This window comes from Terrapene carolina, unplaced genomic scaffold (genome assembly GCF_002925995.2).
Source record: "Terrapene carolina triunguis isolate 2854851 unplaced genomic scaffold, T_m_triunguis-2.0 Scaffold192, whole genome shotgun sequence".
Classification (NCBI taxonomy): Eukaryota; Metazoa; Chordata; order Testudines; family Emydidae; genus Terrapene; species Terrapene triunguis.
The window spans coordinates 2,632,575-2,645,103 of record NW_020664543.1 but is presented as its reverse complement, the minus strand read 5'-3'; the positions used below and the strand labels follow the sequence as shown (position 1 = coordinate 2,645,103).

Sequence of the window (12,529 nt, the reverse complement as noted above, 5' to 3'; positions counted from 1 at the left end):
GGGGCTGCCCGGGGCTCTCACCCCTAGTCACTCCCTAGGCCTGGGGCTGCCCGGGGCTCCCGCCACTGGTCACTCCCTAGGCCTGGGGCAGCCCGGGGCTCTCACCCCTAGTCACTCCCCAGGCCGGGGGGGGGCGGGGCTCCCGCCACTGGTCACTCCCCAGGCCGGGGGGGCTGGTAGGGTGACCAGACAGCAAGTGTGAACAATCGGGACGGGCTGGGGGGTAATAGGCGCCTATATAAGACAAGGCCCCAACTCTCGGGCCCGTCCCTATGAAATCGGGGCCTCTGGTGCCCCTGGCTGCGGGGCAAAGCGCCGCTGTGGCTCTCCCGGGCACGGGGCCGAGCGGCCGGCCCTGGCTGGGGAGACCCCACCCCCACCCCCGGCCCGGCCCCACCTGGTCCCGACATCCCGCCAGCAGCTCGGGGAAGCGCCGCAGCCGCTCCCGGGCTCGCAGCCAGACCCCCTGGCCTGACATCGCCGGGTCCCTACTCGCTGGGCGCCGCCATGATGGACCGGGCTCTGATAGGCTCTTTTCACTGCTCGTCAAACCTCCTAGCACTCGCCCATTGGGTCCGGCTAACGACTTCCCACTGATGGCCTCTGAAAGGTGCAGCTTCCTGTCCGTCAGACCGATCTAGGCTCTGGATTGGTTCCTATTAAACACCGCCCCATCTCGCCCTCTCACGGCCCTGTCCTACCCAGACGAGGCTTTGGGTTGGTTACGAATAACGCCCACCTTCTTTGTTCCTTCTGATTGGTCCCTTGTCTGACACGGGAGCTTCTGATTGGACGAGCTGCCGGTCATTTACTGCCCTTCTCTCATGCCTGCGTCGGTGCCGTCAGTGGGGCCGGTCGCTTCCCCTTGGGGCCCCACCCTCCTCCGGTGCTGATTGGTTGAGCTGGGAGGAAGTCGCACTGTAATTGGCGGGCAGGGGTTCCGGGGGGCGGGAAGACGAGGCCGGGTGCAGGTGGGGCAGGGCGGGATGAGCGCAGAGAGAATCATGGCGGCGCCGCTGCGGGACCGGTTGGGCTTCCTGAGCCGGGTACGGGGGCCGGGCCGGGGCTTGTCGCTGCCGCTGTTCGTCCCGCCTGGGGGGCCGGCCTCAGCCGCCTTATGGGACAACGGGGCGGGACTGGGCCGGGGAAGAATCGCGCGGGGGGGGGTTTCCTGAGCGATGATGTCACCACGCTCGCGTGATGTCATCGCGCCCCGACGCCTCTGTGACGTCATTGCCACAATGAGGTTCTGTGGCGTCACTACACGCTTCCTCCGCAGTTGCAGTGATGTCACTACCCCTGGTGTTGCCTGGCGCTGACCCTGCCCCACCAGTGGCTGCGCTGGGCGGCCCCTGGCTCGGGCTGTCCCCGGGCGCCCCGGAGGAGAGACGGGCCGTGCTGCCTCCCGGCTCCGCCATTGCGCTGTGAGGAGCCTGGGTTGTTACAGGCCTTTGGTCTCCGGCGCGGGGGAGGTTAAACGCCTTCTCCCCAGGTCTCGCCTGGGCCTGGCTGATATTCCACACGAACAAATTCAGGATCCCGCCCCATATGGGAGGACTAAAAGCTGCGTCCTCCTGGGCTTTCCCTGGGTGGCCAGGCGCTGAGTGTGGGAAATCTCTACGATCCAGGGCCCGCGTGACCCCACCTGGTGGTGCTGGGACAAGAGGGGACTTGTCCAGACTTTGCCCATCTGAGAGATTGTGCTGGCAACTGCCTGGACCTACAGTAACGAGCCTCTAGTGGAGCAGAAGGCAGGTGCTTTCACCTGGGGGTGGGAGCTTGGAGGTGACCAGGCCCAGCATGTGATGCTCCCTCTGGATCTGAGTGGCAGAGCCTGGGACCTGGAGTCTCTGTGGAGCCAGGCTTTGACCAACGTTTCTCTAGGGCTTCACGTCTTGTAGGGTGCGGTGTAACACGTCCTTCCCAAACCGGCTGTCCTAGCTTCCCTAGGAGGCAGCTAATGATGGCAGCAGAGAGCTGAGGGAGTTGCTCGTCCTCAGGACTGTGATGTGAGGGGCGTGGAGGTTCTCTTATGTCTCGGTGGATCGTGGGGACACGCATTGGAGTTGTGGGCGTGTGTGGGGGACGGGACGGGACGGGGGCAGATGTTCTGTTCCAGCTGATATCTCATGCGCCTGGGGACAGCGTTAACAGCTGGGGTGAGATGTCAAAAGGGGGCTTGATGGGTCCGCCCCTCTACCCCTGATTGGACAGTGTGGGCTTGGTCTCTTTCAGCTGCCCACTCTGATGAAAGGCACCTCGGATGATGACGTCCCATGCCCTGGGTACCTGTTTGAGGAAATCACAAGTATCCTTTATTCCCAGTGTAAGGCTGGGAAGACAGCGTTGGAGCTGTGTGCGAGAGAGGCGCGATAAGAGACTGTTGCGAGTTTCAAGGCCAGTGTCAGATATTTCTGTTACTAAAAGCAGGGATCACTAGTGCTTTGGAATCGCACTCCATGGTGAGAGCGTGGACTAGTGGTTAGAGCGGAGGGGGTGGGGGGACAGGTTGGTGATCTGGGTTCTCTTCCCTGCTCTGATACTCCACCTCCCTGTGCCTCAGCTGTGCTCGGGAGAGAAATCAGGCCTGACTCTCTTCCTGGGATACTGAGAGATGGATGGACGTGTGCAGAGTGCTCTGAGATCTTCGGGTGCAAGGAGCAGAGAATGTAGAGGGACTGTTCTATTGTGAATCCCAGCTAGAGGAGGCAGGTGCAGCAGGTTTAAGACCCTGGTATTTTGGAGGGTGGAGGGGGACTATGCAGTGGGGTGGGGGGGGCAGGGCTTCAGTGGGGCAAAGGTGGGAGGGGAGACCCGCTGTTCTTTGCTTAACTGTGATGAAGCTGCATTAGCAGTGATCAAGGAGTGGGAATGGCTTAGGGACTGGCAGGATCCTTTGACCCTTGGAGTCCTCGGCCTTTAACCTGACATCAGCTGCTCATTAGTAATAAGACTGGAGTGAGTGTCACTTCTCTAACACTGCATCCTCCCAGAGATCTCCTACGACTCCCCAGGGAGCAGCCAGTGCCTCCTGGAGCACCTCCTCAACCGACTGCAGAATAACTCCTGTCACGTCAAGCTGAAGGTAACTGAACAGCTGGGCGCTGCCAGGGGGAGCGCAGTACCAGGGGCTGTCCTTAGGGTGCAGGCGGGAGGGAGGCAAGAGCTCGGGGGTGCCAGGACCTCCATAAGAACGGCCACACTGGTCAGACCAAAGGTCCATCTAGCCCAGTATCCCATCTTCAGGCAGTGGCCAGCCAGGTGCCCCAGAGGGAATGAACAGAACAGGCAATCCCAAGTGAGCCATCCCCTGTCTCCCATTCCCAGCTTTTGGCATAGCCATTGATGGGCCTATCCTCCATGAACTTATCTAGTGCTTTTATGAAGCCTGTTATAGTCTTGGCCTTCACAAATCCCCCGGCAAAGAGTTCCACAGGTTGACTGTGCATTGTGTGAAAAAAATACTTCCTTTGTTTGTTTTAAACCTGCTGCCTGTTAATTTCATTTGGTGACCCCTAGCTCCTGTGTTATGAGAAGGAGTAAATAACACTTCCTTATTTACTTTCCCCACACCAGTCATGATTGTATAGACCTCTATCATATCCCCCTTAGTCGTCTCTTTTCCAAGCTGAACAGTCCCAGTTTTATTAATCTCTCCTCATACGGAAGCTATTCCCTACCCCTAATCATTTCCGTTGCCCTTTTCTGAACCTTTTCCAATTCCAATACATCTTTTTTGAGATGGGGCAACCACATCTGCACACAGTATTCAAGATGTGGGCGTACCAGGGATTTATATAGAGGCAATATATATACAATCTGTTCGCTTTTTTGACTGTCACTGCACATTGAGTGGATGTTTTCAGAGAACTATCCACAATGACTCCAAGATCTCTCTCTTGAGTGGTAACAGCTAATGTAGACCCCATCATTTTATATGTATAGTTGGGATTGAGTTTCCAATGTGCATTACTTTGCATTTATCGACATTGAATTTCATCTGCTCAGGTTTGGGAATCTCCCTCACATCCTCAGCCATGAAGACCGATGCAAAGAATTCATTTAGTTTCTCCGCAATGGCCTGGGACCTGAATGTTCCCAGGAAAAGTGGGGGCTGAGGCTGGGGCAGGCGCCACCACCCCCATGGTGTGAATGGGGAGGGCCTGGTGTCAGGACATTCCTAGCGAAGTCTCTGCACTGACTCCTTCCGCCTGGGTCTTCGCCCTGCCAGAGTCTGGATCTGGTGCTTTCCATCAGCCCCCAAACAGTTCTGGTCTGGTGAGGTGCAGGCAGCCGAGTGAGTCCCCAGGTGTCCAATTCTGGTCCCCAGACTCTGCTCAGCCTCTCCTGTGTCTCCAGGTGCTGAAGATTCTGCTGTATATGTGCACGCACGGCTCTTCGCAGTTCCTCCAGCAGCTGAAAAGGAATTCCACCTTCATCCAGGAAGCAGCAGGTAACAGGGCACCTGGGCGGCCCTGGGGCTGGGCTGGGGTCAGCACCGTTACCAGGAGAGAGACCAGCCGAGGGCAGCGCTGTTCCAGCCTCGCACTGACTGGGGAAAGCACTGCGGAGGGAAAGGCCCCCAGCCCCAAATCCCGCCGGTGCTCTTGATTTCCCTGCCGCTGGCTGTGAGCCTGGTGCAGCCGTCGGGGGGCTCAGGTGGGGAGCTGCAGGAGGGGGGGTGGTACTGCCGGGTGATGTGATGACTGCCCGGCACACCCCTTTAGCTGCGCCCGTTAGACCTTACACAGCTGCACTAACCCAGCCCTTCCTCACCCTCTGCCTTCTAGTGTTCGCGGGGCCGCCAGATCCCCTGCACGGCAACAGCTTGTACCAGAAGGTCCGAGCAGCAGCACAGGTGAGTGACACCCTGCCCTGCCCAGGGGACTGACCCTGGGGAGAGGACTCTGCACAGGCCGGGGGAGTTCAGGGCACCCTCCCGCCCCTGCTCCAAGCACTGGCCAGGGATTTGCCGAGCCGGCCAGGAGCCTAGTGCCCTCTCCCGGCTGTGACTGTCCGTTCTTTCCCTGCAGGACTTGGCCGGTGCTTTATTTTCGGATACCTTGTCGCCCCTGCCCTCTGCTCAGCCCTGCAGGCCACTTCCCCCAACAGGTAAACACCAGCACCCTGGTGTGAACACTCCCCCCACCCTCCTCCCGCTCATGGCACTGCCGGGAGGTGCTGAGCTGGCAGCCCTGGAGACGGGTGCTGGGGGGGGGAAGAAGCTGATGGCAGAGCCTTATCCCCAGGGCAGGTGCAGCTCAGACAGTAGCAGGGCAAACTCCCCCCGCCCCCCGCTGCTTGTCGATGAGGGGAGTCCTGGGAAGGGGCGGTCAGGCTCCGTGGGCAGTTCACTGCTTACACTGGCTCGCCCTGTAACGACCTTGTGCTGCTTTCGTGCCCGATCGTCCTGGGAATCCCACTCGCCCAGGGAGCTGGGGAACGGTCCCTGCCCCTGCTGGCCACATCTCCCAGCTGGTGGCGCCACTGCGGCCCCGTGGCCCCAGGTGCTAAGCGCGTGGCTCTGCAGCCCACCCAGCGAGGGAGCCTGGGGTGGGAACTCAGGCAGGGCCTCTCGCATGGCAGGACAAATGCATCCTTATTGGAAGCTATGGAGGTGCTGGCAGAACAGGGAAAGCAAGGGCCCTTGCAGCTCCCGTCGGGTGGGTGCCATGGGGCTGGGCAGCGACTCACGTCAAACAGAGGGTCAGAAAATGGGGTGGGGGCTGCAAGGGGCATTAAGTGCCCAGCTGCCATGGGGAGTCAGTGGGAGTTGGCACCAGGCTCCCTTCGGCCCCTTGGAAAATCCGACCCCTAAAGGTCACCGAAGCAAGGAGCCCTGCAGCCTCCAGCCAGCCAGGCTGTGGTCCTGCCGCAGGTAGGGCTCTGGGCTGCGCTTGCCAGCTCCCCAGCACTGCTAGCATTTCCCCACTAGGGGGCAGCACCCACTGCTAACCTCATGGTTAGGGCTGTGTCGGGTCCGCAGGCCGAGTTTGGTTTAGACTAGCTGCAGTCAGGGCCGGCTCCAGGCACCAGCTTGGCAAGCAGGTGCTTGGGACGGCCACTTCGGAGAGGGGCGGCACGTCCAGCTATTCGGCGGCAATTCGGCAGACGGTCCCTCACTCCCGCTCGGAGCGAAGGACCTCCCGCCGAATTGCCGCCGCAGATCGCGATCGCGGCTTTATTTATTTATTTATTTATTTCTGGCTGCTTGGGGCGGCCAAAACCCTGGAGCCGGCCCTGGCTGCAGTTGCTTCCTGGCTCTGTGCCCCCTGCAGAGCTGGGGTTGGCTGTGTCCGGGCGGCGGGACGGGCGCCCCTGAGTGCAGAAATGGGCAGAGGGGGCACAGCATGGGGAGGGGACCCTGGAGCTCTCTGTCTCTCTCTCTGAAATGTGCTTTGTGCCTCTGGTTGTAGGAATGGGCTCCAAGCCCAGCCCCTGCAGCTCCTTCCAAGGCTTTGGCTTCACGGGCGAGAGAAGCGGCTCTCGTAAGTGCCGTCCACAGGGCCCGGCTCCGCGCCACCCCCTGCCACGTCGCCAGCTTGCGGGGGTTAGCCCACAGCTCCCAACTAGGGGGGCCAGATGTCCCGATTTTATAGGGGCCGTCCCGATATTTGGGGCTTTTTCTTATATAGGCGCCTATTACCCCCCACCCTCTGTCCTGATGTTTCACATTTGCTATCCCAACAGATGGTGCTTTTCGAGCATCCTCAGCTCCGGGGGCCGGGATTAGAGGAGGCTCTGCAGTCATTTAAAACAGGAAACCAGTTTTTAGCCCTGGTCGTGGCAGAGAAAATCTTGAGACCCCCGACCCGAATGCCCCCGTGTGCTCACAAACCAGAGGGCAAAGAGCAAGAGCCCCACGTTTCTTATGTGAAAATAAAGCTCTGGGTTTTCCAGCCAAACTGGTGATTTCTGGGGTCTGGCTCGTGGCGTTTGAATGCTCCGGGTTGGCAGTGCTGATGTGCTGCTGAGAGGCCTGGACTGAAGTGCCATAGGCCCAAAGCAGGCACTGCCCAGCCAGCAGCAGCGTGAGCTTCCCTGTGCCCAGCCCCTGCCGTTGTCTCTTAGCCCCAACCCAGGGTCCCAGGCTGGGGGTGAAAGGGCACTTCAGTCTCCCTGGCCCATTCACCCCTTGGCGTCCCCGCTGAGATGCCTGTTAGGTGCCCAGTTCGTGCCAACTAGCATTGCTCCAAATTGGGCGGGGCTGTTCTAGGCAGCTCCCTAGGGTAGCTGTGGGTGTGTTTCAGGAGGTCGGGGCAGGCTGGATTCAGAGACCACTTGTTGCCAGTGAGTGGGCAGGGTTGCTGGGCTGGGAGAAGCTCGGGCCTCCCTGAAGCTGGCAGAGACCCGTCCGCCAGCCCAACGCCCCTACAGCCCCTGGCGGGCAACGGGATCCAGCCTAATTCGCCCCCCTGCGGGCGGGGTGCCCTGAGGGTGGGAGGTAGTGCTGCCCTCAGAGTGGAGGGGGGCTGAGCCCTGCACAGAGACTCACGCCCTGGCCTCTCCTGTGCTTGCCCAGCTTCCGCCGGCGAGGCCCTGCTCGCCACCATACAGAAAGCAGCCGAGGTGGTCGCCAGCGCTGTGCTGCCCAGCCCGGAGTTCCCCCCTCCCTGCCCCAGGGAGCTGCAGGACGATGCCTACCAGCCCGTGACGGCGCCTTCTCCTGGTAAAAGCTGTGTGGTGCCTCCAAAGCCCCCTGCTCCTGCAGCCCACAGCCTGCGAGGTAGGTGTGTGGGGCTGCGGCGATGGAAAGCGGCTCCCGTGGTAGCTCCCGCAGACAGCTCTTGCACATCATCACCCCTGCTGAATTAGGGCTCCTGACACCCCGGCCGGGAGGGGAAGGTTGGTCCTACTCTAAAGATGGACACGTTAGCTTCAGTGACAGAGCTGGGGACAGAACCCAGGAGTCTAGGCTGCCAGTTCCCAGCTCCCGCTGCTGGATGACACTCCTCCATGCAGTGGTGCTAATGCCTAATGTTCGTTAGCCGTTTCCACCCCGCCCCCGGGCTCACCGCATGCTCAGCAAATCCTAGGAATCGCCACACACCGCACTGAAATGCAGCCACCTCTGGGGTGAAACACAGCTGCCATTTAGCAGCACATAACACTGTTCCACAGTCCAGGCCTGGAATAGAAGAAGAACCCTGGTTCCTACGGAGCACCCACCGTTTCCTGTATGGTGCAGGTGGAGGCTGGGTCGTGGCAGAGCTGTCTGCCAATCCCTGAAGCAGGCAGGAAGCTCTGGCTCTGGGTGACTCTCTCCTGCTGTTGCTTCTCCTACAGTGAGTCACCAGCCTGGGCAGGCAGGAGGTGGCTGGGAAGAGACGGACAGTGGGCACAGCTCCCAGAACTCCTCGCAGGAGAACGGGGAGCTGAGCAGGACCTCCGACTCCTACAGCAAATCAGGCAGCGACAGCCCCTCGGGGGCCAGCAGGGAGCTGGGGAACGTAACTGAGAGGTGAGCCGGAGGCCGTGGCCGGGGCCAGGGTGGAGAGAGAAGGAAGGGCTCTGAGCTTGTGGCAGGGGTGCTGCCGGGGTTAAAACCATTGGGCTCCCCCTTCTCCAGTATCCCTGCAAGTCCCTTAATGCGCATGGTCTCCCCTCTCGCCGGGCCCTGTTAATTCATGTCCCCTCTGGGTGCTGGGTCCCCATTTCCCCCCCTAGTTTTTCAGCCACCCGGCTCAGTGCACTGGAAGTGGGAGCAGTCAGGGAGATGCTGGGGTTCTTCCAGCCTGAGCTGCTTCACCCTGTGGGGCCAGTGCCTGGGGGCCCCTTCAGCCCCTCCTGGGTGGGTGGAGCAAAGTGACAGCACTTGGGGCTGCAGCTGCCTGTGTGCTGGGGCTCGTGGGAGGTGGCCAGGGTCAGTGACTTGCCCAAGGCCAGCGTTGGTGCGGGGTTGGGATGCGGGAGTACCGAGTGCCCAGCTCTCTCTGTGCCCTGCCGGGGGGGGCTCCTTGGGGGGCGGGGTCTTTGAGCTGGCAGGGAAGCCTGCTCACTGCCCCTCCGAATCGGGGAGCGGGGCCGGGAGCGCGTCCTCCCTCGCAGGACACAGGTAACGGGGCTGGTGTCTCCTCCCCACTGGCAGGGTGGAGGGCGACTGCCTGCAGGAGCTGAGCCTGGTGGGCGCGCTGACCAGGGGCTCCAAGGTCTTCCTGACGCGGGAGGAGGCCCAGCACTTCATCAAAGAGTAAGAGTCCGCCGCGTCCCCTCCTTCACACCCCCAGCAGTGGTGCCGGGGCTCGGGGGGAGGCTGCTTTCCCCACCCTTGCCAGGGTGCCCGAGGGGGCTGGGCTGGGTGTTCTCCAAAGCCCTCTTGCTCGCACGGGGTCCCCTGCCCCTTCCTGGGCTGGCTGATGGGCAGATCCTGTCCTCCCTCTGGATCTGGCCGCCAAGCGGAGCGGGGAGCCAGGAGTGTCGCCAAGGTGCTGCCCCACACCATTCCCCCTGGAGGGCTCAGCCAGTGACCCCTGAGGTGGTGGGGCAGGTCATGGGGCTGCTCCCTGCCATCTCGGAGAGGCTGAGGATGCCAAGCCCACCCCTGCGTGAGCCTGGGAAGCTGCATCCCGCTTGCTGCCGTGACCACGCGCTGCCCACTCTCCCCAGGTGCGGGCTGCTGAACTGCGAGGTGGTGCTGGAGCTGCTGAGCCGGACGCTGCAGGACCCCAGCCAGCTCGTCTGCATGGTGGGTGCGCGGGGGAGACGCTGCATCCACCCAGCTCACACGCGCCCTGCGGCTCCTGCGGGCACGGGGAGACGGGGCCCATTGAGCAGCCCGAGAAGCCTCAGGAGTGTGGAGGGGCTCCCCGGCTGCCCCATGGGAGGAGGTGGCTCAGGAAACGAGCCCGTCTGGGTCGTACTGGGATCTAGTGTGGGTCAGCAGTGGCTGTGAGCTGGTTCATGCCCTCGTCTGCCTGCACTGCTGGGGTGCAGCCCAGTCCCTAGGGAGGAAGGGCTCCCACGGCGAAACTCCAGCACCCCTTGCCCCATGGCTGGACTCTGAGTGACTGGGCCCTGGAGCTGGTCCCGCCTGGGCTGGGGAAACTTGCTCTGCCGCTGATGTTGGGCCCTGGGGAATCAGGGAGCTGCAGCTCTGCAGGCAGTCGCCCTGGTGCGTGTCACGGCACTAAAGCCAGCTTGGACGAGTTGCCTGCAGCTGCAGTATCGGCGTAGGTCCTGTCTTCTGAGCCTGCTCTCTTCTGTCCTTGCCAGAGGTCCATGTGTGCCATATCCTCCCTCCTGTGCTCCGACCTGCTGGCCCACGAGCAGATCTCTGGGATTACCCGGCCACACCTGCAGCAGCTCAGCCAAAGAAGTCCCGGTCCCGTGGCCAACAAAGCAACAAAGGTGACTCCTGTGTCTCACTCACACCCCAGCACAGCCTGCGAGCCCGAAGGACTGGCTCTGTGCTGCCGGGCCGGCCCCAGCTACTTCCTCCCTCCCTCCCTCCCCTGGAGCAGGGAGCACCAGAGGGTGCAGGGTCATTTCCCCTTCCCCACCCCCCCGTACTGGGCTGAACTTTGCTCCTAGAGGAGATAACATGCTTCAGGGCATCCGCTGGTGGCTGCACAGGTCAGGAAAGAAGGAATGAAATATTGCACAATAGGCCAGGTATGGTATGGGTGGTGAGCCCCCTGCAAAGCATCAGGTATTGAATCCTGCCAGGCAGGATGTCTGATCTACTGTGCATGGCACACCGCGCGCTCCTCCAGCACTCAGTGCCAGGCAGTGGGGGGGCAGCATAAAAGGGCTCCCCAAAACCCCATCCAGCCCCCCTGGGGAGCAGGCTGGCAGGGGCCGGCTGTCTGTTGCTTGTGAAGGGGTTAGTTGTGGGGCAGGCCCCGCTGTGCTGCACTGACTCCTTGCTCTGTTCCTCCCTTTCCCTGCCAGCTCCTGAGGCAGTTTGAGGCTTTGTGCAGGAGCTGCCCGTCTCCCAAGAGATCACAACCGGACACGGATCCCTCTGCTCCTGCCGGGGGCTCCCCCCAGCACACGCGTGACTTGCTGACGGACCTCATGCCTCTGGCAGGAGAGACCGTTCTCAAACCCGTGAGCTTAGCCCCTTTCCTCTCGGAGACGTGGAAAGCCCCAGCGTTCGATGCGCATCCTGCGGCCGTGCCCGCCCCTGCGGGAGAGCAGGGCACAGAAGCGGAGACCTGTGAGCAGTTTGGGGATGTCGCACCAGGCGGTCGGTGCCAGCAAGAGGTGGAGTGCAGACTAACGGGGCCTGAGCCCCAGCTGGATGCTGCCCGGACAGAGACGCTGAATGGCAGGCGGGGGGCAGCCGCATCCCCTCAGAGCCTCTCCCTGTTTGCTGGCATGGAGCTGGTGGCCCTTCCAGGCACAGCAGTAGCCAACCCTGGTGGGGAGGAATGTGCCTCTCGTGTTCCACGGACACTGCCGTGCACTGGGACTGCCAGCGCCAAGGCTCACGGGGACTCTGAGGGCAGCAGGGAACCTTCTGCGTTCTCCTTCCTCAACATGTAGCAGCTGGGGCTGCAGGACGCTGAGGAACTGGGGTCTCGCTCACTGCGTGTCGCTCTCAGGCCATCACTACAGGGGCACCGACTGGCACTACAGGGGCACCGGCTGCTCAGCTCAAAGCGAGGCCTCCCCGTTTCTCGTGGGTGCTGCCAAGTCCACGTCCTGCAGAAAGGGGCTGGCAGTGCCGGTGCTGCTGGGGAGGATCTCGCTGGGGCACAACGAGGAAATGGAGTCCCCAGTCACTCCCTTCAGTTTGATCCCTGGAGGTGCCCTCGAAAAATCCATGAGCAACCCTACAATAACAATCCAGCATGATCCCACATGGAGGGGGAGAGGGGGAATGTGCCACGACAGCCAGTTCCAGGCTGCCAAAGGGGGGGTGGGAATGAGAATCCCCTTGACTCTACCCCCACGTTAAGGTTGTGCTAGAGGTTTAAGGCTAATCATATGTGCTTGGCTGCTCTGGCCCCCTGCTTGGGTCATCCATCAGTGGCCGTCTGTAACACTGCTCAGACTAGGGCCTGGGGCACGCTGGGGAGGGAGGGGCAGTGAGTCCATATGGACTCAACCTCTCGTGCTGTGCCTCAGCCTGTGTGAATGAATTCTCTAGTAACCGGCTCAATCACTTAACATGTATGGGGGGTGGTTAATGGTACCTTGGAAGGTCCAGGGACGCTGGCTGCCTTTCCCCAGCATAGCACCTGCTCAGTCCCATTGCTCTTGGGGTAGAGAGGCATTGAGTATGGCAGTCTGGAAGCCAGGTTTCAGAAGAGCTTTTCAAGGACGGTGACGCTTTAGGACCTCAGTTGATACCACATGCCCTGCCGGCCTCGCCTGAGCTGCTGTGGGAATCTCTTTGAGGTGGTTTGGTTTTCCTACCGAGAATCTGATATTGTAGCTACTTGTTATTTGAAGGTGCTTTACACTCACACACCCCTTGGTGCACTTTAGCGGGGCTGGCAATGGAAGGGACTAGAGAACATCGACGTAGAAGCATGAACCCCTGTGTGGGGCAGCAGCCCCTTTCACACCTGCAGATTGATCT

General features: G+C 61.3%; 1 protein-coding gene across 1 annotated transcript; it reads left to right on the top strand.

Moving 5' to 3' along the window:
- Positions 1–1,004: 1,004 nt before the first annotated feature.
- Positions 1,005–11,972, top strand: TEPSIN (TEPSIN adaptor related protein complex 4 accessory protein). The gene is made up of 13 exons (XM_024201519.2): positions 1,005–1,046; positions 2,236–2,308; positions 2,994–3,085; positions 4,360–4,453; positions 4,791–4,858; positions 5,034–5,112; positions 6,417–6,488; positions 7,523–7,726; positions 8,287–8,461; positions 9,089–9,190; positions 9,607–9,685; positions 10,213–10,347; positions 10,891–11,972. The coding sequence occupies exons 1-13, from the start codon at positions 1,005–1,007 to the stop codon at positions 11,485–11,487; spliced, it is 1,812 nt and encodes a 603-aa protein (XP_024057287.1). The 3' UTR covers positions 11,488–11,972.
- The last annotated feature ends 557 nt before the right edge of the window (positions 11,973–12,529 follow it).